At 40.0% G+C, this 25,038-nt stretch overlaps 1 protein-coding gene across 3 annotated transcripts in view; it reads left to right on the forward strand.

Moving 5' to 3' along the window:
- NAV2 (neuron navigator 2) overlaps positions 1-25,038 on the forward strand; it is a 364,133-nt gene that overhangs the window by 195,169 nt on the left and 143,926 nt on the right. For all 3 annotated transcript variants that reach the window (XM_088175391.1, XM_088175389.1, XM_088175390.1), the window contains exon 2: positions 22,907-23,024. In XM_088175391.1, coding sequence (XP_088031517.1) covers positions 22,907-23,024 — 118 coding nt within the window. The remainder of the gene's footprint in view (positions 1-22,906; positions 23,025-25,038) is intronic.

Raw genomic sequence — 25,038 nt, forward strand, 5'->3', positions numbered from 1 at the left:
AGCTTTAAATGTGTTTTTTCTGTCTCTCTGGCAGATTATTTAAACAAAGAGAAAATTACATTTCTATGCAGTTTTTAGAGGAAAGATTTATTTTCCGGAGAAATTTATAATAAAGCCGCAGGATTTGCTACAGGTCTAATCCTTTAGCCTTTATATGTGAAAATTCTGTTGAAGTCCATGTAGGAGTTAAGAGTTCCCAGCACCTCTTCCTATCAGGCTCTGCAATCAGAGAAATTTATAGCGCGGCTGGTAAAGTAACAATCTCTGTTTTTACATACTTTCCTCGCAAGGAATGAGGTGCTAAACACGTGTTAGTGAAGGAGCATTCAGCTCAGGATACACCAGCAGCCCTTCGCGTGGGATCAGCTAGTTTCGGATATTTCACGCATGAGTAGCCCCTGGAATAATGAATTTGTGAGCTGGCAGTGCAGGCTGCCGGCTTTGTGTGGGGGTTGCCCCAGCCAGCTTCCCGCTGGAGCCAAGTATTTTGGGAGGGAGGTTAAAGTGAGTCCTTTCTCTCGCTTTTCATATGCAAAGGGCCCTTTAGGAAGGAGAAAGAGCTTATGTACACAGGTGTATTGCAAAGTCTTTGCATATACATTGGCCTTTAAACCCGCCCCCAGCGGGCTGCACCAGCACCTGTGAGAACTGAGCTAGGAAGTCAAGCAGAGAAATCAAATAGCTGGTAGCGGCCAACAAAATCCAAGTGGAAGAAAAGTACTGGATTTACCCACTCCTTGTGCAGGAGGAGAAAAGATAAAACTCCTCCAGCCCATACCCTGCTCCTGACCCACATTCCCTGTCAAGCTGCAGACATTTATTGCCCATGCAGTCAGGGAATTACAGAGATTATTGCCCTTGTGGCATCGCCTCCTGCCTGGCGTGCTTTGCTGGGTGCTGGAGCTGGGGGAGCCCGGGTTCTGCCAGGGATGAGCTCAGCTTTGTGCAGAGCCCTTCCAGAGGCTTTGGCTGCTCTGTCTTGATAAAGTGGATCAAAGAAAGACAGCTTTAATATAAATATATATATATATATATATATATATATATATATATATTTATATATATATTTATATATATATATATATATGTGCGTGTGTGCATCTATATATGTATTAAATAAAAAGAAAAGAATCCTCAGCTAAGTGAGTGTCAGAGTAAATACTTCAGACGTTTTCCCTTCTGCTTTCTCTCCTCCTTCCTTTGGTCCACTGAGGTTTCTGTGGAAAAAAGAATGAGAAAATGCTTGCCAGTCATTGCTTAGGGTGAGCTGATTATGCCAACAAAAGACAGATATATTCTGCTGAGAGTTTTGGGTGGTGATGGCAAGAATCACTTCGTGGTTGAAATGGTAAGATTCAGAATGTGGAAGCTTAGGGATGTTAGGATTTTTTTTTTTTTTTTTTTTTTTTTTTTTTTTTTTATTATTATTTTTTTGAGATTTGTAATATAGGGCTTTTCAGGCAGCCAGGATAAATTTATCTGCTTGTCATCCTGGATTCCCCAAATATCAGATCCTGCAAAACTTACTCAGATAAGTTTGTAAAAACTGTGATGTTGCCATAAGGGTGCAACGTGAAATAACTCTGCTGAAACTTTGTGTTGGTAACTCCTTTTCCATAATATTGTCCTCGAATAATTTTGGGGGATGGTGGCCTAATTTTTGTCACACACCACTATACAATCCATTCAGCTGCCATCTTGTCATCTTGAATTAGCTGCAAATACAAGGTTGCTTTCATTGTTGGTATATTTCCTGGGCAATCATGACAGGTTTCTTGCCAGTCTCTCTGAACCATATTGATGTTTAGTACTGATGTTTATTTATTACTGGACATTCAAAGGAGTGGCCAGACAGTAATCCAGATAATTTTTTCGCTGAATAGACTATATGTCTGCTTTCTAAGGTATTGCCTACTCTTGAGAGAAAAAGAATTGTGTAGCTTGCTCCTGTTTGTGCTGAGTGACTTGTGCACAGCTGATAAAATTATTTTGACCTCGGAGTTTTTTATTCCTGGGTTTCTAGAAACAAATGTTTAATTCTCATTTTATTTCCATTTTACATTTGAGACACAATATTTCAGCATAGAGTGTAACGCCTCCTTCGCTCTTACTTTTTGTTTAACTGTTCTGAGTCAGCTTCACACCTTGTGCAAACACCTTTTTCTAATGTAATCAAAACAAGGATCGTTCCCACTCCACTGTTTTATGGCTTTGAGAATTCACAAGGGTTAAGGTATTGTTTTTGCGATGATTAAAGGTTATAAAAAGCATGTGATCCTTTTTCTTTCTGCCAAGTTCAAATTGTCCCGTAGGTATCTTACAAGCCCCCAGCCCTGTAGCATGAATACAACGTATACAAATAGGAGAATGTTGCGTCCATTCACAAGGTTTTCCCTGCTATTGTATCAGTAGAAACATGTTAACTAACCTGTCACTATGTTACTGGCAGTAGATAACCTTTCCAGGGTGGGTTTTCTTTCGTGGTTTGGTTGGTTTGTGTTAGGTTGAGTTTGCTTTTGTGGTTTTTTTGGGTTTTTTTTGTGTTTGTTCGTTTGGTTATTTGAGCCTGTAAGAAACTAATGAATGAAAACCCTATGTATGTCTTCTCAAGATGAAACTTTCTGTGTCTGACATGATGTAATAAATGACCCCAGGATAAGCCTGTATTGAAAGATTCGTTTCTTTGAATGGAGTAAAAGAAACTTGACTGAAGAGCTACAGTAATGTCTGCAGAGGCTGTAGCATTTTATTGTGAAATGTACCATAATAGTGTTTCAAAAACAGGTTTCAGATGCACAAACATTTGCTTTTTTTTAGGATTTTATTTGTGACTTTTGTAGCTTTTGTCTTCTCTCGTTTGAGGTCAGACTTATGGATTATACAGAGCTGGAGAAAACTGAAAGCTGCTCAGCTTTCCCTGTCACCTTTATTCTTTGTGTTTTCCGTTTAAAAAATATGAATGTAGTTACTGTTAAGCAGATATAATTATTTCATGACTTTTATCTCCCCGTAATTATTTTCCGCTTCAGTTTTAAAACATTGAATAACACGAGAGAAAAGAAACGTGCAAGTTTTTTCATGAGCACTTTGTACATGAGCTGTAACCTTTGAGCAGGACCAGATTCTCATTTCCACAGCAGCAGACAGGCTCTGGGTGTGGGTGTACGTGTACCTTAGTGTTCCCATCCTGGGCTTTGCTCCATAGGAGACCCTGAGATCCAAGGAATGGGAAAATCGCTCCTGCTAAAGGTCAGGAGGTGCAGGAGGAGTTGGGCCATGTCCATATGGGCTGGGGAAGAAGGAATGACTCTGCTCTGCACCACCCCAAATGTGTGCCAGGGGTGAGTGGTGCCAGCTGGATCAGTACCTGAGATTTGCAGAAGTTAACAGGCCCTAAGCTGGGTAAACCATTGGATTTTTAAAACATGTTATTGTAAAAAATGGGGGAAAAAGTTTTCTTGTAAAATAGTGAGCTAATTCAAAATGTTCTCTGTGAAGAGAGTGTTAAAAGGTTTATCTCTATGTATAAAATTTCAGTCCTGGTTTACACATGACTTCTCCTTCTATTAAACATTTCCCTTTAATGCTCTTATCTGTATGTGCCTTCTGGGCTGATGTGGAGCATACAGCAAAGGGAACATACTTATTTGGAAGAAACACTTCATTCTGGAAGAGATTTTCAAGTGCTTAACTTAAAAACTGAGAGAGAAGAATTGACTGGACTGATAAGAGATTTGCAAAGTTATGATTTGATAGGCCTATTTTTGCTAGCTGACTTAGCATTACTTTTCATTAAGTAAGGGAAAGAATTCCTGCAGCTCCCTAAGCTTTTGCCATCTCTATTAGTGCTTATAGCAGTTTATTGGAATCGTCATAGCATTATCTTGCAGTTGACTATTGACTTGGTGTTGGAATAGGATCACAGGCTGTTACCCAGCTTTTCCAAGCCAAAAAGTGTGGAACTTCAGCCAGTTGTTAGATGTCTGCATCGAAGGCTTAGTTGCTGGCACCCTGCAAAGATTAAAATAAATAGCAAAGTATAATTCAGTGTTTCATAGGTTAGGATAGGTCTGAAAAAGGCTGTTGCACGTAATCATACATTCCCTACACTTCTATTTAATCACACAGCTAAGGAAATGTTCTTTTAACACAGAAGCCTGTGAGCAGGCAGTGAGCTGCAAGGGCACACACCTCTTTTTTCTGAGGATCAGTCAGGAGTGGAAAACACAACTGTGAACTGCAGCATCATAAGGCTGTGCAAAAGGCAGACTTGTTCCTGACAGGTGTCAGGAAAGGTGCATTCCGCAGAGATAAGGAGGTGTGAAAGCAGTGAGACAGGTGAAACCTCACCCAGAATATTGTACACAGTTGTGGCATCATTTACAAATGGTCAGTGCAAAGGAAAAAAGGGATGTTGGGTTGACCACAAGAGATAACAATCTGTTTTCTTGGCACTCCTAACCAGAAAAAAAAAAAAGACAGTGTGGGCATTTGAGTATTCTCTATAAAGACCTCAAAATGCAGCAGGGTGCTTCTAATCACCACGGCAGGGACTGAAACAGACTCTCAAAGAGGGAAGCCTCCACACACCTTCTAGGAGGGACTTGGATCATTTGTGGCAGCACTTGTATCACACAATTAAATTCCCAGATACAGGTACTGGATGTGTGCATACACGTGCCAGGGACAGCCCACCACAGTGTGTATTTTTCTGTACAATACATAGATACTTAAATATTACAAAAATCTAAATATCCCAAATTGTATTAGTTATTTAAGGAGTTGATGTCATTACAGAAATCAAAGTAAGTGGAAAACAATCACATGAAAATGTCTTAATGTGCATATTCAGATGTTTATATCTCAAGATAAATTAATGCCATATTATAACTGCTTTGTTACAAATGATACATGTCACGTTTTAGTGCAGATATCATTAAAAAATCCTTATATAAGGAGTTTCAGAAGTGCAAATTTAAAAATGCATGTAGATGCTGTATGTTGCTTGGTTTAGGCTTTCTGAAATATTCCAGATGAATCTGTTTGTCATAATTTAGAATTCAGGTGTAAAGTTTGAGCCTCGTTTAATTCTGTTCTGTGATTATGGCAGTAAACAGACTGGAAAGGGATTTGAGGTAGGTGATCCTTCAAAAAGCATTCCTGCTCTGGTACAGGATGCATTTTGGGATTGCAGCTTGATTTTGGTTTATTTACTTCTTTCCCTCATAGGACACTGAGGAATGTTTAAAAATTCCATTAACTTTCCTAAAAGCCTTATTATTTCTTTTGCTCCCAGTTGTATGTGGCTTTGTGCTAAGTCTTGCTCTGGTTTTGGAGCACGGAGGGATAGATGCAGATGGTGTTTAATAGCATGGGAGATAGAAGGTTCATTGTTTTAATCAGACTTTACTGTTACAGTGTTCTGATTAATGTAACAATTTCACTATTTCCATGAATATAAAATCTGAAATCCACTTGGCTTGGTAGGAAGATGCCCCTGAATTCTCCTCCAGCCTCATCTGCTCTGACTCCCCCCAGCCTGCTCATGTGCTTTTGGGGGGTTGTAGCCAGCATCTCTGCTGGCTGCTCTGCTCCTCACTGTTCTGGGAGTGCTCAAATAGCATCTTACTGTGAAGTTCAAATAAACCTAATCCTAAGAGTTTTCTTTCACAAGACTTTCTCCTAATTTCCCAGGTCATTTTCTGGTCTGAATTCTTCCTTCTTGAACCCAAGTGGTGAGAACCATGCAAGATGTTTCACGTGAAGTCTTACCAGGGCATTGCACATTGCACAAGGGGTTTAATATTACTTTAATTTTAAAATTTTGCATGTGAGTAAGCATTAAGTCTCTCACACAAGCAGTAGTTCCTTTCTTTTATTAGTAGATAATTCATGATTAGGGACATCATGGTGGAACTGTGACTGCTCAGATGTTTTCTGTCTGAAAAGTTTTACTTCAAATACGCTTGGTTATTGTCATAGTGGATTTGCTTTTTTATTTTGAAATGACAAACAAATTCCTTATAGATTACCTGAGCAGTTACTAATTTTATTATAATGATCCTAATCCTGTTGTCTAAGAATCATGACTCTAGAGAGCTTTTATCAGGGTGAGTACTGTTAAAGTGAAGGAGAGAGGATGATTTTGTGTAGAAGGGTTTAACAAGGCTTTTGAACTAAGCAATAGTTGTATATCTTTTTTTTATCAGTATCTTTTACAGTGAAGCACTAGAGAGCTTATGGAGCACTCCTGAGTATCTGGTTTCGTGTAGTGGTGTCAGTGTTGTGGCATCTCACCCTTGTGCCCACACTGGGATGTGACAATGATCACCTATGACACAGTTGGGCATTGTAAGGCAAGCTGATTTTCTCCTCTCTGCTCTGCATACAGAGATTTGCCATACAGGCTGTTTCATTTTTTTTGTTGAAGTTCTTTTTTTTTTTTTTTTTTTTTTTTTTTTAATGGCCAAAATAATCTGTGATCAGAATTCTCCACCAGTGGATTCAGCACTTCCAAAGGCTTACCTGACTGTGGCTTGGTTTTGGCAGAGGCTTCCAAAACCACGCAGGTGCTACTGTGGTCTCTTGTGATACATGCCTTAGTATTCACAAGGCAGAAATCCTTGTTGTTCTATTTTAGTTTAACACATTGCAGTGGAAAATTTACATTAGGAGAGGGTCTACAATACAGGATATTGGGATCTATGAGGATGAGATGTGTGTGGGGAACAAGGAGTCTGTTCTGGCCTTCTGTAGAAACATTTTCAGGACTAAATATGGATTTAGGAGGCAAATTTGTGCCCTTTTGAAAAACGTTATTTAAATTTTGAGTAGATTGCCTAGATTGATTTACTGAAATCACAACCAAGTTGTGTGAGGTGTTGCTGAAACGTAAAGTGGCAGCTCTTGTTCTGGAGATGTGTAGTATAAACATGTCTAAGAATTATTACCTAAATAAGACAAGGAGTGGGAGGGGTGACAGGCATAGAGAGAAGTAATGAGATTTACTCAGTGCTGAAAAAGTTCTTTTTGAGGAATAAAAGGAAACACACCTGTCACTCTGGGTACCTTAGTCTCTTGTAAATATGATTCTTTTCATGTGTCATTTCAACACCTGTGTTTAAAATATTGCAAATATTGCCTGGTTGGCTTTGTCCTTTGTTGGGAGAGAATGGATGTCTGTAATTAGGTTCCTTGCCCTCACATCCAAATCGAATTCTGTCTCTGTCCCCATATAACCTGTCCTTAACTGATGAGCTCCAGCACAGAATGGCCCTTGCTGCCAGGGGAGAAAGCCACCAGGCTTCTCACTTTCTTTGATGCATTTCTATTGTGTGGTATTTGATATTTCCATTCTGGAGTCGTCAGTTGCTGTGCCAAATCCCATTTCTACTCAGCAAGGCTGAAGCAGCTGTGTGTGCTCCTGGGGGAAGGCAAGTGGTGGGTGCTGGTGGGACAAGCTGAAATCATTGTTTTGGGAGAAATGAGCATAAAGGTGCTGCTGATTGTTGGGTCATTTTGGGATAGAGCTGTTCTGCCAGGCCCAGCTCATCTCCCCATGAGCTGAGGGGGCTTGGCTGCCTTGCACATCCTCCCTTGGGGCACTGGGGGTGTACGGGGACTCCATGGAGCAGGTGAGGAATTTAATACAGTCTTGGGTGGGGTGCCTGGGAGGTCTTCCCATAAGATTATATACACTTTGTAAACAAATAGAAGTACCCAGAAATATATTTAGGGTCTCTTTGAGCTAAAGAGAAAATGCTTAATAATAATGCTTAATAGTTTAGTTTGTACTCAGAGGTAAGAGGGTACCTTTAATCCAAACTGCATGAAAGTAATAGCTTACTTTTTATGATGTACTTAATGTTAGGCTGACTGTTCATCCACAAGCAAATATTTTTGTTTTATAAAATAAAGATCCTTTAATGTAATTTTGAAGGCAGAGGCGATTGACTATGTGTGTTTAACAATAATGTGAATGGGGCCATGTGTTGGGTTCAATTTGGTGTCAGCTGTTCATTGCTGATCTTTGACTGGTTAATTTAATGTTCTCTGACATTTGCTCAACAAGCGTTTTTGTTGTTTCGCTTTTTTCTTTTTTGCTGACAAGTGATTGCCAATGAATTGACTGATGAGAGAATAAGGGAGTCTGGAGGTGGTGTAAAGCAGCAAAGAGATACATTTGGGAGCCATGGATCATTTGCTGAATAGAGGAAAGGAGAGGGAAATTTTTAACCTTGTGTAAAAGTTAGGGTTTATTACTTTGTTAGACATCTGCTTTCCTGATGCTAATTGTGTTTAATCCTTCTTAGGGGTGGAGGCTGGTCTCAGGGCTACTCAGTACTTTTATGAGGTCTGCCAGTCTTAGCTGCCCTCATGGAAATATCAGGCTGCTAATCTGATCTTTGGGTTATTTGCTTTTTGAGACAAGCATCTGCAGAGAGTTGGGAGAACAAAATGTTGTCAGTGCAAAGCAGGTGTCCATGAAGAATGTGCAAAGCCCTCTCTGACCCTTATCCCTTACCTAAGCATTGTCACATCCTAGTTTATATAAAGAGTAAACATAAAGGGTCACACTAAATAGACACAAGTGTTTAAAAACTCATTTAGACCATCAGAATACTTTAATGTGCTATTTACTACTAGTTATACTAAAAAAAAAAAAAAAGAAAAATTGATAGTGTAGAAATACAGGAACAGATGTGCTAAATGCAGTTATATTGTCTGTAAATGCTTAGTTCAGAATGTGTTGCTGAGAGCTTACTTTCTGCATTATTGATTTGCAAAACACTGGACAAATGTCAGCATACAAAACTGCACAGACTTTGTCCCTTAGTCCATGGAGAAGGCTGATTTAGGGTACAGCAGCAGTTTTCCATGCCATGTTTTATACCACATGGGCTCTTGGGGTTCTTTTCACTTGTTTGTTTTTGTGCAATCTCAGTATCTCAGGGTGTAAGATCACTCGTTTTTCAAGTAATTCTGATTTTTACCAGTTATTGCTTAAGCCAGTTCATACTCAATAATTATTTCTTTGGCCAACTGTGTAGTGTAGTAGTAGTAGTAGTAGTAGTAAATTTTTCCCTTGTGCACTAATAAAATGAGGTTTGATGACCTCATGCCAAAACATCCATCCTTCAAATCCTCTAGGAGCTTCTGAATCACAGCAAAGAGATCTGTATCTTTTGAAGGCACTACTGTTCCAACTTATTAGTATTCTTTACAGTGTGTGCTGGGAAATGTTAGCTCCTGGTGTTTTTGAATACTCTTCAGAAATACCTCTGAATGAATCTGTGGATTCTCATGGTTTAAGAACTCAGTTGTGCTCTGATTTGATCGGTTTCTTCTTTGGGACCTCTTAGCACTGTGGCAAGAGTGGATGAGCTGACAGTAATTTCCATAAGGATCCATTTTTCCCAGTGCCCACTGTAGATATAAATTTGCCCTGTGGAGCAGAGCAGCTGCTGCCTTTGTCAGCTCCAATATAGTTCAGTGAGACATTTTCTCTTTATTGGCCTTTGTGTCAGAGCCACTGATGGGGACAAGCCTGCACTCCCTTGATTCATGCCTGGAAGTGTCACTGACCTTCTTGAAATGATGTCCATGTTTGAGAGTGATGGAGATGGCTCAGAAGCTCTCAGTGATTGTCAGGATCTGTCCTCCCCATGTTCCCAGGCTGTCACCAGCCTCTATTCCTTGGAAGGATTTGTCATTTTGCTGAGGCTGCCCTGTGTGCTCTAGTGCCAGATGCAGCCATGGGTGAAAGGCTCATGCCCAGCAGTCTTGTTCCTCTAGAGTCCAGCAGTGATGGCTCAGGAGAAAACCTGCAGGAGGTCTGGGAAGGTTATTTGTAGAGATAAAAATGAGTTTGTAACCTCATAATCGTTGTGGGATTGTATAAACAAAATTTTCAACGAGAAGTGTTGCCAAAGGTATAAAACAAACACTGCAGAAATGACAGTTCTAGGAAATTCAGCAATAGAATTGTTTTGTTCAAAAAACAACAAAACCAAACAAAAAAACCCCCTCAAAATCAGAAAAACCTCAGACAAACAACCAACCCCAAATCCAAGTGGTGAGCTGGTTTTTCTTTCAGGTTGTTTTAATAGTAGTTTTAATTTTCATTCACAACCAAACCATTTGCCCATAGTTTAATTAATTTGCTACAATTTCAACTTTGAGATCATGCTCTTAGCCTGCCTTTTACAAAAAAGTGGCCTGTAACCTAAAATCTCAATGTAATGCTACAACAGCTGCTGCAGCTTTCTTTTTTTCCTTTTAAATTTTTTTTTCCTCTTTCTGAAGTTTTAAGATTACTTAGCTTGGACTTTAGTTAACAAAGAACTGGCTAAGTATGCTATAAATCATAGTTGTTCGATCAGGATAACAGACAGCCAGTCCTGATAGCTCTTTTTTCCCTTTTCCCCCCTCCTAGTGTTAGAATCTCTGCGGTTAATTTCTGAATCAACGTTTTATGCGGGTGTATAATTCACTTTTTCTTCTTTTTTCAAACTGGCAGCATACTCTTTGTTCTGCATTCTTCCAACCCTTGCTCCAGGCAGAAAAGAATAACTGATGTTGCTGATGTGCCTAAGCAGGATCTGTCCCCAGAATGATTACCAGTAAATTGCTCTGATTTTATCTGCAGCTCAGCCACTGCTCTTATCTGATGTTACTTTAAACCATGCTTCGTTTCATACATAGGTGGGCTTTCATCTGCATCCTGTGGGAATATTTGACCACATCTATGGCATGGATCAAAGTGAATGTTGTCATCTGAAGGAAAACTGAGCATTTACCAAGTTAAAAAAAAAAAGTCAAATGTTTGATTTCTATGGATCCCAGTAAAATGACCACAAGGATTAGCTGAAGGAGTTTATTACGTGTACATTGCATATAATTTTTCTTCTCACTAAACCTTTTATTCAGCTAATTCTAGCAACATTAAGTTTGCTGGAGGAACACTTTCCTAGGTGTAGGTGTTCAGGCAAAAGCAGGACTAAATGGGAAACTAAATGCAGGATGTGTAACAGAGAAAGGGACTGTGTAGGTGTGTGTAAAATTACATTTAAATTTGAGTTATGGAGGCCCCAGTGAGGATAAGGCAGCTGTCATTGCCATGTGCTTTCTGAATTTTCCAGAGCTAGCAGGTCTTTTGATCAACCTCCTTGCTGCTGTATAATTCTTGAAGGACTATTAATAATAATAATCATAGAAGTATTTCAACCATCTACGTTTTAAAAAGGGATGTATGAAGAAAAGTGGTAAGAAACTGTAATAGTCTTAGCCTGGTATAGGTCATGCTGTTCAAGACTTGGAAATTCCCACTAAATATTTTTATGTTAAAACTCTTTCTGCTGGAAATAGATGAAGCCTACAGTTGATCTGCCTCGTGACAGTTCTATTAAAGGACTGTGCTATATATATATTTTTGAAGAAAGCTTCAGGAGCAGTGCAAGAATTATTCCTTTTGCTTGAATGATTTTTTTAGGAAGGTACAGGAGGCCTTTAAGTTGCTGATGGCTGTGTGAGGAGGCTCCCAGACAGAGATGCCCAAACCTCCTGTACTTGTGGGAATTGTGCCTGTACTGTCACTTCTTGATCAACCATAAAATATACCTTTAAATTATTAATTCTGGTCTGCTGTAAGTTTTACTTTACTGGATTTTTTTTTTTTAATGTAGAAGGAGGTGTTAAAATTTCAGTATCAGAATTTTTAGCAAAACCTTACAGCATGGATTTTAATTGCCAGATCAATGGAAGCACAGGCTGGTGTCACTTTAGTGAACCTCTCTAATTAGGAGCATAGGATTTGCCATCACAGATGAGGCCAGTGGTTTACTGAGTCTATGAGCATCCTGCCTGCAGCAGTGCCCACAGCAGCTGGCTCTGATGGAAGCAGCATCCCCCCCTCCCTCCTTCCCCAACAAGGCATAAGGTCAGTGGGAAATGAAAAAGCAGAATTTTTCTCTTGCATTGTGCAGGGAATCATTCTTCATCCCAAAGACAGTGAATTGGTGACTGGGGTCTTGGCCAGCCTGCCTGTAAGTGGCCTTTAGGGATGAAAATTACTAATTGTTTATATAGTGCTAAGCTAAACCTAGGTACAGGTTCATTTCTGAATTATTTATAAATATACAAGTGCATTTGATTGAAAAGGTCTTTGTGACACAGACTGTAGTGGAAAAGAGGGAACTAAAATTTTTTTATAACATCTACACTCTTGAGTTTTTTTCTTATATTCTCTTAGTCTGCATCATAGCTGGAGACACTGCCCTTCTCTGCCCCTTTAAATCTGATCTAGTGCCAAATGTGTAGCTTTAACTATTGCCAATTTTTCTCTGTCTAATTGGCATATAGATCATGATACAGAAAGCACTCCCAGCCTTCTAAATGGAAACAGGAGGAACTAAGCTGGAAGCAGGGTCAGCATTGACAATTTAATGTAATTTAGAAAGTTATCAGTCAGTGGAAGATTCAGTTAGATTTGTATCTGTGAAACAGATGGCCAACTGCAAGACCATTAGATTAGGTTTGTTATGTTTGTGGAAATTAATTCAGCAATTTATTTTTTTTTGTTTGGGGAAGGAAAAAAGAAACAACTTGTAAGTGCTTAGCAGGAACAGTTTATAAAGATGATCTTATTTCCTGTAAAATATGGCAAACACCTCGTGATCCAAGGTATGCAGGAAGCTGTTTTCTGTAGCCTGATTTCTGGGCTATGTGGCAATATAGTGAATGACATAACAAAATCAAAAATGCTTCCACCTATGTATAGATGGTTGTTAGTATATTCAAAGGCAAGAATTTTGCCTCAAGATCTCAGTAACAAAACATTTAGGGCCAGACACCTGTGTGGGCTGCATCCCCTCATCTGTTGATACATCATGTTGATACAAATACATATATTTCCTTTTTCTCTACTGAAAAGTGAGGACCAGATTTTAAAAAGGCGGCAGATCTGGCCCTTGTTCAGTCTTTTTGAAACTATCTGAAGTTTTCTGAAAGATTGGTTGTTTATTTTGATGGCTAGGAGGAAGATGAGCTCTTGGGATAATGTGACTCTAATGGGAAAAGCTGGATCCCTCTGACAGTCTTAGTCTTTTTGTGTGTCTTTGGGATGGAGTCTTTGCCACACAAATTAATACTCAGCTGTCACAAAATATTTTTCACTATCTTAAAAACGCAGCTTAAAATAAAAATAGGCCTTTCAAAAGTAGGTCACACCTAGGATTTGTCTGGCCAACTGTCCCATTTCTGACAGTGCCCAGGAGCCGGAGGAGTGTTAGAAATACAAATATGGGTAGAATATAAAAAAAGGCTTTGAAAAGGTAATTGGCTCCTTCTTGGTCTTACTCTTACCATCAATAAGCTTTAGAAATAATGGAATTAATATGTAATTCTTTAATTAAGAGCTTCAGTACTGTTCAGTACTTCAGCATTCCTGCTCAGAAGAGTTAAATGTGCACTCAGTAATTGAGAATTGAGTATATGCTTGAAGCAGTCATGTGGTCAAGACTTTGCTCAAGTTTGGGTCTTGTTTCCTCCTTTCTTCATTCCTTCCATCTCCAAATTTTGCATTGATCTTGCTTGGCAGATGAAGTGATGAATAGGTTGTTGGCCTTGCTAACTCAGTTGCAGGGATTTTTCTTTCATGCCTGTGTTGGTTGCCTGTTGCTTTATGTGGTTCCAAGTGTCAGAGAGCTCTGCCTCTCGCCAGCTCCTGGCAGCTCCAGAGGCATTGCCTCTCGTCAAAAGCCTTGGCCACTGAACTGAATTGCATTTTACAGAGAGAGGAAGGTAGTGCAGATGACTTGCTCCTTTTTGAGTGGCGTTAGACGCTGTTTGTGTGAGAGGAGGATCTTTGGCTGGTGACTGCAGTGTTGATATGGACTGAGCCTACCCGGGCCCTGGATTTGAAGTCTCATTTTTGTCCATCAAGCACTAAGCAGACCCAAAAGGGAATGTTGGCTGGTCCTTCTTGGCTAAAAGAGGAGTAGGATTTGGTGTGAGACCAAGGCCAATTTCTGTATTTCCCTAATCCCCACAGCAAACTGATTTTGTTAAAAATTAAGAAAAGCTTTTGCAATGTTTCCTGGCCTCAGTGTTTGGAACAAATACCTTTCATCTTCATACAGTGCTAGGACTTGAAAGGGTTTACTATCATGTGCCTTAGAAACCAATTTTACTTTTGCTTGGAGTTGCTTCCCATCTGTGAGAGTTGTTTTGACGAATTAATCCTCTAAGCAATCAAGAGAAAATGAAATAGAGGAGTGAGTTTGTTCTTAAAATGCTATATGGCAAATCAGGTTCCATTTCCAGCCCTCTTCAGATTATTATCTCTTGGATATGATGTCTTTTCCTTGCCCTTTGTTTCTCAGAGTCCAGTCCAGCAGTGATAGTTCATGTGTTCTGGTCCCTCCTGTGGCCATGGCTTTCTGCCCAGAGGAGATGATACTGCAAGCACACAGATTTGTGACCCCAGGTGAAAAATACCAATGAAATTACAGCAGCTGTTTGGAACAGTCTCTCATAGATTTTCCAAATAGAAAAAATGAGTCTGTGTTTATTAGAAGAGTTTAGAAGACTTCTTTACTGTCACGAGCCGAGGCTCCATGGAGTTTTGGGAGCTGACCACATTGAGTGCTGGGTGTTTACAGCAGAAGCTCGAAACTAAGGCTGGAGTGAGATCCTTGTCCCACCTTGAGTGGTTTTGGGGGGCACAAGTGCAAGCTCCCCCCTGTCTCAGTCAGCCTGTCTGCCCCATCAGAGCTGCTGCTCACAGCACAGTCCCGAGCACCTCAGGGCTCTGAGGACAGCAGCTACTTCATGTCACAGCACATCATGTTCTCCTCAAACTCCATCAAAGCCCCTCTCATCCCCCACCTCCCCAAAGCAAACACCCACCCCTGCCACGGTGAGGGGCTTCGCTGGGGGGAGAGCTGATGTGGAGACGCTGTGGCTCCCAGGCTGTTTGCTTTTCACCGAGCAGTTAAAAGATCTGACTCTGGCAGGAGTGTGCCTTTTGAAAAATCAACAGTGGAAATGTCAGACATCTATCCTTCAGCTTGGCAGGAGAGGAGGTGAAGCAGCCCTTCCTTCTCACCTTGGCAACGTCGGCTGTGTTATTTTTTTTTTTTTAATATAAAGAATTCCAGCCAAGCATCTCACAAGTGCCAATTCTCTGTATTTTTAAGGAATGCCAGCAACAGTGGTCAGACCATGGAATTAGGGCTGACTTGAACATGGTAGGGTTTTGCCAGAGGGCAGGCAGCCCTTGCTGCACCAGGTTGTGTGTGTTCATTCCGGGTCTCATTCAGCCTGATACTTTTTAGCTTGCATTTGTGATAGATAAAACCTTCAAATATTGTGAATGCTCCCGAAGTTCTAAAAAGGGGTGTAGCTGGTGGTTTTTTTCTCATGCAAAATCTTGGATTTCCTTAGAGAGCATAAATTTCATAGATGTTAGGAGCATTTACATGAAGGGGGTTGTCTCTGTAATAGGTAGAAAACCTGATTGTAAAACCACAAACAACCCAAAACAACAACAAAACAAAACAGTCAAACAAAACCTCAACGATTTCTTTAATCATTCTTTTAACGCCTACAGTGTCCAACACAAAAGACCTGCTGAAATTTATTCTTGCTGTAAATAGCTTTGATATGATAAAATACACTGATCCTGTTTGAAATTGATGCCAAACATTGGAAGTGTGTGTTAGAGACCACAGTAAGGGAAGGGAGCAGTGGGGTGTAAGGGAAGGCTGCAGCAGGGGTGGGAGTTGTAAAGTGTGACTGTGTCAGAAATCTGAGCACAGTGCATGCGTGTCTTCAGCTAAAATTAACCACCCAAGCTTCACATGCCAGCATATATATAATCATTTAACTGTGGACCCCTTGAGAAGGAAGAGCAAGCTGGACTCAAGCAGAATATATTCACGTTAAATATGCCAATAAGTAGTATGACCTTCCAGGTCCCTGTTCGTGGGAGAAGTAAATTTTCCTGTGATCATTATAAAACTGTAAGCAGCTCTTGGCTCCTCAATCATGGCAGTGCTGTTGAACAATAACTAACTTCAGCCTCATAAGTGTTGTTTTGGGTTTTTCTTCCCTTTCTTCTGCAGCTTCTTAGGATTTTCTGTGGTTTCTCTTCCGAGTAGATATGCATCACCTTTTCAGATAAGCCCTTTTCTGTCACTGTTTGTGTGTGGTAGTAGATGTAAATTGGTATATTTTGTATATGAGAACTGTGATATTTGAAAATAACTTGCTGTGCACTTCAAGTGACTTTTTAGAAAATGCTGAAAAAAATAGTGCATTTGCTGCTTTTGTTCTGAGGTAGATTATAATTTGTTGGCGTGAGATCAATTCAGTTTTTTCACTGTGGCCAAATGTGACTTGGAATGGGTTTTGCTGATCAGCTTAGCAAACTAAACTCTATTTCACTTTGGGAAACGTGAAGGGCTCGGTGCAGGTGTGAATGCAGTCTCATTTTATTCAGGACTTCATGGGTTTTTTTTTTGCAAGGGAGAATAAGAGAGCAGCCACCTGCTTGGCGTGGTGTGTGTGGCTCCAGCCTGACAGGGATTTGTGTAAGGCAAACGTGGATAATGGGAGCATTGAGAGCACAATCACTGTCCTTGCTTCACCTTCGAGGCTGCTCTGGTGAGAAATACCGAGCCCTCTGTGTAGGCAGCACCTGTCAGTAACAGGGTTCAGAAACTTTGCAACTGGTAAGGGAAAAAAAAGGAATTCTCTCTTTGCTCCTCTTTTATATTAAATACAGTAAAATATTCAGTATATATACAGTAAGAGTAGGAAAGGTGCCAGCTGGGCAATTGAAAGCATGATGCTTTTTTAGTATCCACCAAATATTTGCTCTAAACACACTCAGTGCCTGCTCTGAAGTGTGGACAGTCCAAGGCTCTATTCCTGGAAAGGTTGCAAGCCTACTAAAATTGACACATATGCTTGGCTCTGTGTGCTGTGAGTCAGCCCATTGCTTTTGAATAGTAGTCATATGCATGAGAAAAGCCCTCCTCAGCTGGGAATAAGGCTTTAAAGAGAGAGAAATAAGTAGTCCCAGTGGTGTTTAAATTACCCATTTCTCTATTTAACTTCCAAAGGCTAATTAATGTACACAAGTGTCCAGTAAAATGTAATATTCAGAAGAATATCCCCCACCAACTGAGTAATAATTAAAAGCAGTTGCAACAAACACTTGCACATCTGAGTAGAATAATTTAGTTGAGTTGCCTTAAGAAATGAAGAAAAAAAAAAAAAAAGAAGCAGAGTTAGCTCTGTTTCCCCAGAAATGTGGGAATTGCAGATGGTTACAGATCAGTTCTCAATAGCTGATGATACCTAAAGTGCTTGAACTTTTGAGTTAATTTAGAACACTGGCATCATATTAGATACTAATTAGTAGGTGTCTGTGCATATGTGTGTGACAGCTACGTTTAGGGGATTGCAAATCATAGAAGCAGAGTGGTTTGGGTTGGAAGGGAATGGAATTATCCCATTCCAACCCCCTGCCATGAGCAGGGACACCTTCCACCAGAGCAGGTGGCTCCAAGCCCCATCCAGCCTGGCATACAGTGACATTCCAGCAAGGTAATTGTGCTGTGTCACCTGCCTGCTGTCCAGCCTGTTATCCAACCTGTGTCCTGCTTTGTAAGCCTTTGTTTTGTTTTATTTTGCAAGAGCTTATACTGGGTGAAAAAACATGAAACAGTCGTTTTGGATAGCAGTGCAAAGCTCTGTTTATTCTGGAAGATTTGGCACTACCCTTTTAGTGGGATTTGTGTCTTGGTACAGATGTATGGATAGAGACTTCTACAGGATTTAAGAAGCATGTAGGGGTAACTAAGGCCACAAATTGTAATCGGTCTTTGAAAAAAAGTCTGTGACAAATGCTGTTAAAGTTGGTGTTTTGGTGGGCTTTTTTTGACCATGTGTTTCCTTGTTGTCCTTTTGTCATTAACTGAGCAAAATATTGTCAGGGTCGTAATCTCTATGTACTTTCAAAATAGCCATTTTCCTTCTTGTGCTCCTTTGGAGCCAGAGATGCTTCAGAGGAATGGGTTTTTCAGCTAAACCTTTGGCTTTAGCTGTTTAGCTCTGGGCTTTGCAGTGTGATATCTTTTAATGAGATCACTGTGTGGGACTGTAGCGTGGATCAGCATGAGACTGCAATTAGTTACCAGTCAAAAATTGGGATTTCATGGCTCCACATGTGCAAGCCCCATGACCCTGGGCAGCAGTGAGTATCTCACGGGTTTTCCAAAACCCCACAGTGCTGTAAGGACTGCAGGCATTCCCCTTCGGGTCATCTCAGTGTGCTGTGGCTATTTTTAGGTTTTGGGGTGGTTTTTGTTTTCCCTGTGAAGTTCAGCAGGCAGTGTGGTTTGGTTAGCAGCAGCACAGGCACTGCATTGTGGTGGCTCTTCTGGAATGGGAGCTCATCGGTGTGACTAACCCTGCCATTCAATGAGGAAAAAAGCCTTGCTCTGCTCTAATTATGCTACATGATGTCAAAAAGATATTCTTCAGCTGTTAGCAGATTCATGAGAGCCTGATTCATGATAATTATTGGGAGAAAACAATCGGAGTCTGATTAGTTCAGAACTGACATAGCAGAGGAAGGAAAGAAAGATTTGAGCATTTACTTGGGCGATGATTATAATTAGATTTTTGTGTGTGTATGGAAATGATTAACAGGGAAGAGATTCAAGCATATTTTCTACTTGCCTAGAAGAGAGACATTCTTTTCAAGTAGTTCCACGTGAATCCTTTCCTTTCCATGAGTGTATTTCAGAATACTGACTCAGAGGCAAAAGCATCAGGTAGTTTCCATTTAAAGGAGACCCCGGAGTTCATGCTAATACCTGACACATTAACCTAATTGCAGCCCCATGGATATGCTGGGTCTCTAAAGGATCTTCCTGGATTCATTACTCCCTTGACTTTATTCATGCTTTGTATCCTGGTTTTGCTGGTCAATTCTGCTCCCAGCCTTCTTTAAGTGCTTGGGGGTGGTGGTGTGGGCAGGAACAAACAACCAATTCTGCAAAAAGCACCTTTGTACTGATTCAGTGTTCAGATACAGGGCAGGTGGGCTCAGGTGTGCTGGGCTGTGGTGGATGTGCCTCTCTTAGGAGGCTTGGAGTGCCAGGGAATTTCAGGAGTCTCCTGGCTGGAAAGCAATATTCCTCTCTCATCTTTAAAGAAGCAGGTGTGAGGCTAAGGAAAAGGTACTGGGGAGAAACCCCATTATATTTCAAAATTCCTCAATCTTATTGATGGAAGACAGTGTTCAGGCCTTTTTCTTTGCAGGCAGATTTCAGAATTTTTAGAATTTGGATTATTTTTTTCCCCAAACTTGGCTGATTTTTGCACTACTTTTTAGTGTTTTAGCTATGACTCATAATGTACTGAATATTTCCAGAATTGATACTTAACTGTAATGCTCTTAATTCAAATCTGGTGGATCAAAGGCGGGGGGGAGAAAAAGAGAGAAGAAAAGACTTTCACATATGTTTTTAATTTGTTCCCAGATAATTGGATTCTTAAGATCATACACTGCAGAAAAAAAAACCCAAAAAAACCTACCAAACAGCTGAGTCCACCTTTAGCTAAAGCTGGGACTTAGACCTGAGTTAAACATTAACCTGACTTGGACACAAAGACCTGCTTATGGTGATAATGCCCAAATCACCATGTTCACTTGATTTTTGTCACTAAAGTAAGGAAGCTGCCTCCAGTGATTTTCATACTGTGTGGAATCACTGAAAAGTTTAAAAGCCCATGCTGGTGTGTATAATAAGGCATTATCCCTTGGGTTGTAGTGGGTTGAATATTTCATATCACAAGATTTTTATATTTTTAATTAGACAACTGTTCAGGTAATTTTCACATGAATATTCAAACACATGACTTCGTACCCATTTGCTGAAAATACCTGAGGAACGCTCAGAATTGATGTGCAGAGATAGGAAAATGGAACGTTTCTCAGCAGTGTTTTCTTACTGCTTTTATTATTGTTTTTCCAATTATTTGCCTGGTTTTGAACATTTGAAAACACTGTGTGCTCTGAAACGTTTTTCATGTATCTAGAAATAGCAGCCATTGTGCAATTATATTTTTTTCACTTGTTTGTATGGAAAAGGAAAAGAAACATTAGAAATCTATTTGTGTAGTACTTTACAAAGACTTGCAACAAACAGGTTTCAAAAACATCCTGGAAAATTTCAATGATTAGCTTAATATATGGCATAAAAATCAGTGGTGACCACGAGGAGCTGCTACAATAGCCCTGGGTAATATGCCTGAGAATGCTAAGAATATGGCCCAAGCAGTTAAAAAACAATAATTTGCATGTTATGCATACTGCAAAATAATGTTGTGTGATTGCATTTTTAAGAGAGGCACAGGTTTATTATATCTGTGTTTTCCTGTGAACTGTTTTCCTAATCAACTAGTGGAATGAAATAATATTCCACACCCTTAAATACCCCAGAAACAAATATTTCCTCCATGCTGGTGTGCATTTCATAATAAGCATAAAAGCTCTGCTTGTAGCAGGCTGACTGCAGCACCCGAAGTGGGATTTACAAGAATAATTTACCCTCAGAGGGAATTTGTTTATGTGTTATCATAGGGTGTGAATCAGGCAGCAGGTATTTGGGGTCTTTCAAGTTGTTTCCTTTACCAGGATGATTTAAGGGAGTTTGGGGATTTCTTTGATGCAGTTTTGTTTATTTCCAGGTATGAATGTAAGGTCTGCTGTTCCTGGGTGCAACAGGAATTGGGGCAGTAGGAAGCAAGTACAGGATAGCAGTTTTGCAATGCCAGCCACGCATTCTTACACAGTTAATTTGATTTAAAAATCAATCCTGACTAGCTCTCAAGGTCTTGCTGTTGCTGTGATTTCAGGCTCTGCCAGGAGGGGACTGCTCCTGTTTTAACTCTAGGGCTGATCCAAGGATTTGTCTTGACTGCATGATGATCTGCATCATGGAAACGATCCAGGATGAAACTGGTGCATCAAAGTATAATCTTAAATTTTCTGAAAGTCTTTCAGTGATTAATTAGGACATTCACCACAGCCCTCCCATTAAAGGAAACATGGTTATTGTGTTTGATAAGTTCCTTGTCAGCTGAATTGCAGAGATGGCTTGGGGGGGGTGGACCCTTGCACTTGCAAAGTAAATGGTTTACAACCTGTTTCCTCGTATGTCTTCACTCCTAGATAAGAGAGCTAAAACCATGTAGCAGAAAAGTAGGTTAAATCAACCCTAGTTCCTTGAAGTTGTCGAATCTTTTAAAATATCTTCCTGTTATGGAAAATTTTTTCTTGTAAAAGGAGCTAAGGAACACAATGTCTGGTTTATGCAGCGTGGGTTTTTTGCCCCTTTTCTTTCCTCGGTCAGCTGGGGAAATCACTCATGTGTACTCAGCCTTTATTTCATTGAGATGTTTTTCAGCTCTGAGGTTTGTTGTTTTTTTTTCACTGAGGTGTTCCAGTGTGTTTTTCTGTTCAAGCCCATGACGCTGTTGGCATAGGAAATGCACATCCTGCTGCTCTGAAGGGGAAAGCAAAGGATAAATGCTGGAAAATAGGGGCATATCTTTCAGATATTAAGTGATTTGTTCATGGCTGCTACTAGTTGTGTTTTACAGGTTTAAAAAAAATACAAATAAAGACTTTATAACAAAACCAGCTCTAGTCAGAATCTCTGTAAGAGTATTTCCCTGGGTTTTTGGGGACTGAACACTGCTGTTCCCTCTGGCTCAGTGACTCTCACCCTGGTATTGAGGCATTTGTATCCCCACAAGGGTTTGTAGGGTCTGTGAGGTTGGGATGGCTCTTGCTCCTGGAAGAACACTGAATCTACATCTGCTTACTGGTAGACTGGATTGGGATGAATGTGTTTCCAATATTCTAGACACTCTTCAGAGTAAGGGTGAATATTAATATTTAGATATTTAAAAGGTAAAATCCTGATATTTAATTATTTTCACCCTATTTCTTTGGAACATAACAGGTAATTTTACAAAATCTTAATTTGGAATATTGTCCTCTGTAAATAATACTGTTATTTAATTCATAAGCAGAAATTCCTAAGGAAATAATTTAGCTTCTTTTTGATAACCTAGCATGAAAAGTTTTTATAAGTTTTCTGACGATCTTGAATAAGTTGTGCTGGCATATGATGGACAGTACTTAAATTAAAGAGAGATTTTGGCTGCTTGGTGTGCTTAATTTTCAGGTGATACATTTTGAAATAAATTCCAACAGCTGGAAATTTGTGTAACAGATTAAAAGTGATTTAATAGGCCTGTTTAACCTGTGAGATGGAATTTGTTAGAATTGGTGGATCTTTAGGACCTTTAAAGGTTTCTTTGGTAATGCAATAAAGGAGTTTCCTCACGATCAAACTGCTGTATGGCTAATATCCACCAGAAGCCTTTTTAGGAAAAGAACCTTTGAAACTTTCTCAATAACAGCTACGAACTAAAAATGTCAAAGGGAAAATGCAACAAAAAACCAAAACAAAACTCGGGTGGAAATTGAAATCTCTTGTGCACGCTGCCTGCTGCTGTAGAATATTCTGCTGAGCTGCTGATGGCCCGTTCAAGCTGTAACATGTTCAGGAGCTCGCTGTCATCTGCCCTGAGCTTTGATGTCAGGTTGCTGAATAGAAAAATCCATCCTACAGTGAGCTGAGCACTTCATCTGCACAAGGCCTTGAAGTTTAATGCTGTTGACTTGTTTCAAAGAGGGGGAAAAAAGAGTGGTGCTCTGAAATCAGCCTTTTGGATATGGGGAGAAACAAAGAATTCTCAGCAATTTTTCAGGTTGTGTTATGCATAACAGTTTATTTTTGTTTGTGTCTCCTAACAGATTTATACGGATTGGGCTAATCACTATCTAGCAAAATCTGGTCACAAGAGATTGATAAAGGACCTACAGCAAGATGTGACTGATGGAGTCCTGCTAGCTGAAATCATCCAAGTTGTAGGTGAGTGACTTTCTGTGTTTGTGCCAGGTCTCCACCAGCTCGCTCAGACAATCCCTGTTTTTATCTTCTACACCAACACAGAGTGCACGGGGGGAAACCCATCAAACTGCATGGAATTAGGTAGATCATTTTCCTTCAGAGGCTTTGCTAATTAATATGAAAAAGCCTTTTCTTATAGTGGAAAAATATTGGATGTTGCTGATGAGATCTCCTGACACAGCAGTATTACTCCACATGGCTGAATGTTTAAAAAAAAAACCCCACAACTCATGAGATTTTTTTTTGTCTGCTAGGATGTTGTTAGCCCTCACTATTTTTAATACCTCTTGGGTACTGGTCTGAATATAATTAACAGTGATATTGTCTCCTGTGTTGAACTTCTTGCCTCCAGTTGGATTTGAGAGATCCATACATACAGCTGGGAAGGGAGCAATGGTATAATTTTTGTGTGGCAGAAAAAGAAATCTTTCATAACGAGTTTCCAGATGAGGAAAATCACTTACCATTAGGACAGATCTCAAGTGCAGGGTCAGTTATTTTATCTAAAGCCCTTAGTTCTCTTAAATTAGTGCATTAGTGCTTGCAGATAATGAAAGTTCTGAGCAATTTTCTCCGTGTAGAGCTGCATATTGTCCCTCTTCCCTTGAGCCTGGATCCTTCATTAGTTCCTTCAGAGGCTCATCCATCTGGTGCTGGGGATGCCACAAAACACATGCATGGACCGATGGAGATGGATGGAATGGGAAAGCCTGCTAATGGGAATTAGGACAGCCATTGTTAGGAGCAAACTGACAGATTTGAGATGCAAATGAAGAAGCCAGCAGTGCAGGAGCAGGACATCAGTGCACTCATATTTATTGGGTGTGTTTGAGATGCTGTGAGGGAGCTGCTTCTGGGTTCAAGGGAGGGATTTGCAAGCTGTGAAGCATCTTCCAGAGATTCTATTGGGATATGTTAAAAAACATTTTGTCTCCCTGCTGTAGAGCAGCATTATATCTCAGGAGCATTGTAGACCTGCCGTGCAGTTACAGAGGTGTGAAAACTGGCCACGAATTAATTGATGATTGTGTGTTGACAGGTATTCACTGTGAACAATGCTCCTTCCTATATCCGTTTCCTTTAATAGGAAAGGTTTTTGGAAACCCAGGAGCAGTTAGGTGTTGATTCCTTTCATGCCTATTTAGCTCCCCTGCCTTAATACAGTTGTAGGAAATTTCTGCATGAGAGCTCGTGTGTAAGAATGCCACCATCAAAATGTGGACTTGGTTCCTTCTGCCAAATATTTAAATGTAGCTCTTTGAGTATCGACTTGTGAAAACTCCTATGAAATTCATATTATTCCTTCTAAAATACATAACCAATTATTTCTTTGATCATCTTTGCAGTTTGTTGGGTTTTTTTTTTTGGTCGTTTTTATAGCTGCCTTTTGGCTAATATTTAAGGGAAGGTCTGCAAGGTTTCCAAACTTGAAGTATGAGGGGAAGGATTTCCTTTTCAAAGAACCTTTTTCATGTGAAAGAAAGGTCATATTTAAACATTCTGAGTTTAATCATCCAAATTAATAGTGGAGAAAAGTAATTTGTATCTGCTGTGTATGGCTTTAGGCAGCTGCATCTCATTGTCACAAAGATGAGGAAGGCTTTCACACCTAGAAGCAGCTTTATCTGTAGCCTGCAAAATCCAAGCTTTTTCCCTAACTACATAGTAAGAGAGCTTTGATATGCAGTGTAGGAGAGGGATTTTTTAATGTTATGGTGTGCTGTGTGTAAGAGCAGCTATTTGCAAGTCGATTAAAATGTATTCACATCATTCTTGTTCATTTCAGTTCAAAATTTATAAGCCTGTAAAAGAATGTGTAAGTACTATATTCCTTAGTGATGCCATATAAACACAGTGGCTGTGTTTAAATCCATGAATGCAGATGCACTGGGTGTGACCTGGGCTCTTGGAGGTGTCCCTGTACACGTGTCCCAAACAAGACACAGCTCATTCACAAGTTTGTTAGTCTCCTTTC

This window comes from Sturnus vulgaris, chromosome 18 (assembly GCF_052056855.1).
Source record: "Sturnus vulgaris isolate bStuVul1 chromosome 18, bStuVul1.hap1, whole genome shotgun sequence".
NCBI lineage: Eukaryota > Metazoa > Chordata > Aves > Passeriformes > Sturnidae > Sturnus > Sturnus vulgaris.